General features: G+C 41.0%; 1 protein-coding gene across 1 annotated transcript in view; it reads left to right on the top strand.

The window, feature by feature from the left end:
- The window catches only part of TSEN2 (TSEN2 tRNA splicing endonuclease subunit), a 9539-nt gene that overhangs the window by 3545 nt on the left and 1075 nt on the right, over nt 1-4919 (top strand). The window contains 6 exon segments of the mRNA XM_009069657.1: nt 1-509; nt 623-700; nt 1294-1344; nt 1995-2133; nt 4053-4089; nt 4742-4853. Of these exon segments, the coding sequence (XP_009067905.1) occupies nt 1-509; nt 623-700; nt 1294-1344; nt 1995-2133; nt 4053-4089; nt 4742-4853 (926 nt within the window).

Below are 4919 nucleotides of genomic sequence, written 5' to 3'. Positions count from 1 at the left end.
GTCGTGTGGAGTGGGCTAGAAGCGTTTTGCTAGAGCGAGGCCTGGATGACTGCTCAGTTACCAAAATTCTTGACAATTACACTAAACCTCTTGAGCTGCCACTTTCCAGAGAGGATGGAGCTGAGCAAACTGCTAATGGTTGCAACAGAATGGGCCTAAATGCAGAAAATACAGAACTTTCCAGGCAGTCTTCTGCAGATCCTGGCAGTGTGGGGGCCTTAGGTCGTGAGGATCAGCATGGAGGCTCCAAGAAAGCCTGTTTGGAGGGAGATCCTGCAGCCACATGTGGCTCTAAGGAACAGGAACAAGGTGGCTCGAAGCTGGCTGAGGTGTCCTGCCAGAAGTTTGGTTCTCCTGAGCATGGTGGCTCTGAGGAGAAGCAGAGCACCGAGCAAAGATCTTGTGAGGGGATTGAGCCAAAAGAATGTGATCCAGAATATGTGTTGGTGCAAGAGGAAGAAGAAGGAAACTTATGTCCTGAAGATGACTCTGCATGTGCACAAGGAAGTGTAAGGAAAAAGAGTATCCTAATCTTTTATAAAAACTCTATCATTGGTGTTGTTTTCTGAATTCAGTATATTTTCCAGTTTAAAGTCATAGTAACAGTAAATTTTTCTTGTAGCTCGTCAAGAAGGAGAAACTAGTATGCAGAAAAAATCCATTTAGGATCTTTGAATATTTACAACTCAGCCTGGAAGAGGTATGTTTCAAGCACAGTACAAGTTGGTTTACTTTTAATCTGAAAAAGTAAACATTAAATCCTGTTACAGTATAATTTCATACCTGTTTCTAAACTACACGGTTTTGCTGTGTCTCTTAAGTATTGGATTGCCTTAGTCATTAAACTTATTTTTAATAACCTGCATTAATTACAGGATGTGGTTAAGAAATATTCAGAGTCCAATCCCATATGCTTTAGATCCACTGGCAGAGAGTCAGTGACAGGATTGAAGTATAGAAATCCCAGGGATATCACATCTGTGTAAATCCTACTTCAATTGTGCTGCTTCTAAAGCTATTAAACATCACACCCTCAGGAATATACAGCACATGCATAGATGTTTTGTAGTTTGTAGGTTTTCCTGTGTCTGTTGAAATGTAAAGGTCTTGAAGATCTTTTCATCTTGAAGATGAAAATCTCATGACATTAGTATTCTTATATGAAATTAATTTGAGCCTTTGTTCTTGCATGGAACATGAGCTACAGCAAGAGACTCAGTACAGTTTATTCTGCTAATCAGTTAATTACTCTATTTTTTAATTATCAGTTAATTACTCTATTTATTTTTTCAGGCTTTTTTCTTGGTGTATGCTCTGGGATGTTTAAGTATTTATTATGGTGAGGTAAGAGATTGGATTAATTTTGGGTTACCTGGGAATACCACTAGTCTGGATATGGTTGGGTTGGAAATCTTTACCTACCATGGCAGTAATTTAAGCTGTTAATTCTGAAGGAGGAAAGACCAAACAGAGTAATTGGGAAGCTTTTCTTATAAGTAATGATGTTTCTTTTTAGGAAATACTGGTCTGGAAGCTTTAAATTTACCAAGACAAATATAATTAAGCACAGTACTTCTGTAGAGAAAGGATTTCTGTTGTAACTGAGGCAGGAAACATAGGAAAGACAAGTATGGGAGAAGTAACATAGTGAATAGTTTGACTTGCAGTGGGAAAATTCCTTGGAGTTTTAAGCATTAATTCTATCAGGCTATTGCTCATGTAATGGCAAAGTAATTGAAACCCATGCTTCTAGTTTAAGGTTTATCAGCTTTTCCTTTAAACAAGGGCATTATGGGACTGATTGTGGAATGCTGAAAAGATGCACTAAATGGAGCAACAGGTTTCTAGAAGTCTTATAGTGAGGGATTCCATATCTTATTCATGCTCTGTGCAGCAGGCTGTGATATTTGATACCTGCCTGTTGTGCTCTGTTACACAGAGTATTCTGCTTATGTTAATATAGTCACACTGCTGCCCTTGTTTATGGTTTTTAGGAGCCCCTGAGTATTGTGAAGCTGTGGGAAGTGTTCAGCGAGGTGAAGCCTGATTTCAGAACCACCTACATGGCCTATCACTACTTCCGCAGCAAGGGTTGGGTGCCCAAGGTTGGACTCAAGTATGGGACAGATCTCTGTGAGTAGCTGCACCTGACTGAGAATCATAGAATCATCAAGGCTGGAGGAGACCTCTAAGATCATCAAGTCCAACCACTAACCTGTCACTGCTGGAACCCCTAAACCATATCCTCCAGCATCAGATCCAGATGCCTCTTAAACACTTCAGGGATGGTGACTCCACCACCTCCCTGGGCAATCCCTAACAGTGAAGAACTCTTTCCTAATGTCTAACCTGACTCCCCTGTCTCAGCTCGAGGCCATTCCCTCTAGTCCTCTCCCTGCAGCCAGGGGAAGTACCTTTCAGGTACTTGTAGAGAGCTATGAGACTTCTTTTCAGGTAGGACAAGACTCCAGTGCCAGAGAGGAATTCAGCAATGAGCTGCTGCATGACTGCTACTTGCAGCTGGCAAAAGACGTTTCTGGCTAGACTGTGGGTTAGCAATAAACTTAGGATGTGAGTGGAAAATCCTGTCCCATATCCAGTGGCTGAAGACACAGTGTGAAAGGCTGCTGTTTAATTCAGGAGGGTAATAATTCCTACAGGATTTCACTGAAATTCCATTCCCAAGTGCCTCTATCACCTTAAATACATGTTCTCCACTGTCAGCATGACAGTCTCTAGAATAACAGGTTAGCACCCAGATCCCAGTTCACATCAAAGCCCATGGTCCATGCATCCCATTTAATGGAAGCTGGACTTGTGCTGAACTGACTGCTCTTTCTCTGGGTGGGTTTGGTAGGCTTTCTTTGGTGGGGGGAGGGAAGGAGGAAGAGACTTGCTTGTCTGTTAATGGTTGTGTTTTTAATCTTACAGAATTATGAATAGTATTCTAATCCCTTGCTAAGTAATTGAAAAACTACGTTCATCTCATCAGCATAACAGTGCAGTAATGCCTGTTGTTCCAGGAGAATGTGCAGTAAGGAAGGTAGTTTTTAATGTATGCCTGCAAACCAGCAGCTGGTTTAATGTTGCTGATGCAGTTAGACAGTTTGGGGTTGTGCTGGTCTAGTCCTATAGGGCAGTGTGTAGGTTTGACTGAGTTCTTCATCACTGCTATTTCTGCCCTGGGTCGTAGATGAGGTTTTGTTGTTGATCACTTGAGGTACATGTGAAATTGATACTAGTTTGCTCACCATTCATTTGAGTTCTGGCCTGCGTTTGTTGTTTAGCATATCACTGACCTTGGATTTGTGCTAGATAAAGGAAGTAGAGTAGTTTAAGGCTAGTAGGAGTTCTCCTTTACTTCTGAACTCTTCTAGCTTCTTGTTCTTTGGCAGCACCTTCTTAGAGTTGATATTACTACAGCTGGATAATTTTCAATTCATAGTTGTCACTGGAATGAAGTGCTGCTCATCCCTTTCCTGACAGGGTCTGTGCTAGGCAGCTGTATAAGAGAAGTTGGGCTAGTTAAAGAAAGTCCCCTCTTAGGAGCTGATGGCAAAGGAGATGCAACCTCAGAGCTCAGTCACAGCAGTCCAGCTGCAAGGACCCTTGTATAAAGAAGGAAATTTTATTGAGTATGGTGGACAGTATTTAAGAACTTGTACCCTGCACCTCTCCTAAAACTTGTGGAAAATCGATTGCTTATTGTGATATTTTTCTTGTGCTCCAGTGGCTCAGCTTCTGTTGTAAATACAGTGTCAAAAACATGGGTCTGCTGCAGAAAAATTCCTCCCTAAACTTCCTCCTGTGGCAGTCACTAACTGTTCTTTGGCTCTTCTGCTTTATCTTTTCCCTGCCACTCCCCTGCCCTGAGTCACCCTGCTGCTCTGCCCTCTCTCTCCACTTGCTGGACAACTTTATTCTGAGCAGAATTCAAAAGTTGCCTTGTGTAATTATAACTTACAAAACGTTTGACAGTATTCATGGACCCCAGTATTAAACTCAGATGCAAACTCTGATGATCTAATGAAAGTGTTTCTCTTCTGTTCCAGTGCTGTACAGAAAAGGCCCTCCTTTCTATCATGCCAGGTTTGAAGCTTATGTTTCTGTCTAATTTCTTTGTTTCAAATTAAAATTCTCTTGTGCAAATTAAGTATCTTCACTGGTTTAAGTACATATTCATCACTGACAATATGTTGCCAGATGTGTCCGTTCTGGGGAAGTGAAAATCCTTGTAGCAGAGGTACTCAATAACACAATTTAATTGAACTCATGTAACAGACATTAAAAAAAATCAGTGTTGCAGTGAGCATGTTTTGCTCTCACATGATGAATGAATGCACTCAGGAAAGTGATTTAGTAAAACTGACTTTGAAAAATATATGGTATGGATAATTTATGTAATTTGGGAGAAAAAAAACTTGTAAGGGATAATTGCTTTTTTTTTTCCATTAGCTAGTGAGTTTGAACCCCTAGAAAATAAATTGGTTATAAATGTCAGCTTGGCATTCATAAGAGAATGCTACTAACACCAGCAGAAGGGTGGGGAGGGCACATGCCAGTGAGCATATTCACAACTTCAGCTCTTCTTTTCCTAGTAGAAAAAGACTGAAGCCTCCCAGCTTGCTAGCTGCATGCTGGCATATTGCTTACCTCCAGCTTTTAGCCTCTAGTTGTTAAGTTTTCTTCCTCAAATGGTAATTTTCTTTCTGTCAGTTGCCCTATCTGCTCTGCTTTGCAGTTACTCTGTCATTGTTGAATTAGTGGATGATAATTTTGAAGGTTCTCTGCGCAGACCACTCAGCTGGATGTCCCTGTCTGGGTTGAACAGAACAACTGCTAATGCTTCTAAAGTAAGTGTAAGATGCTGGGCTTAAAATGGCTTTAAAATGATAAATGCAGAGTTTAGTTCCAAAGCC

The sequence above is a fragment of the Acanthisitta chloris genome, unplaced genomic scaffold (genome assembly GCF_000695815.1).
Source record: "Acanthisitta chloris isolate BGI_N310 unplaced genomic scaffold, ASM69581v1 scaffold41530, whole genome shotgun sequence".
Lineage (NCBI taxonomy): Eukaryota > Metazoa > Chordata > Aves > Passeriformes > Acanthisittidae > Acanthisitta > Acanthisitta chloris.
The sequence above is the reverse complement of the archived record's forward strand: the minus strand, read 5'-3'. Positions and strand labels throughout refer to the sequence as shown.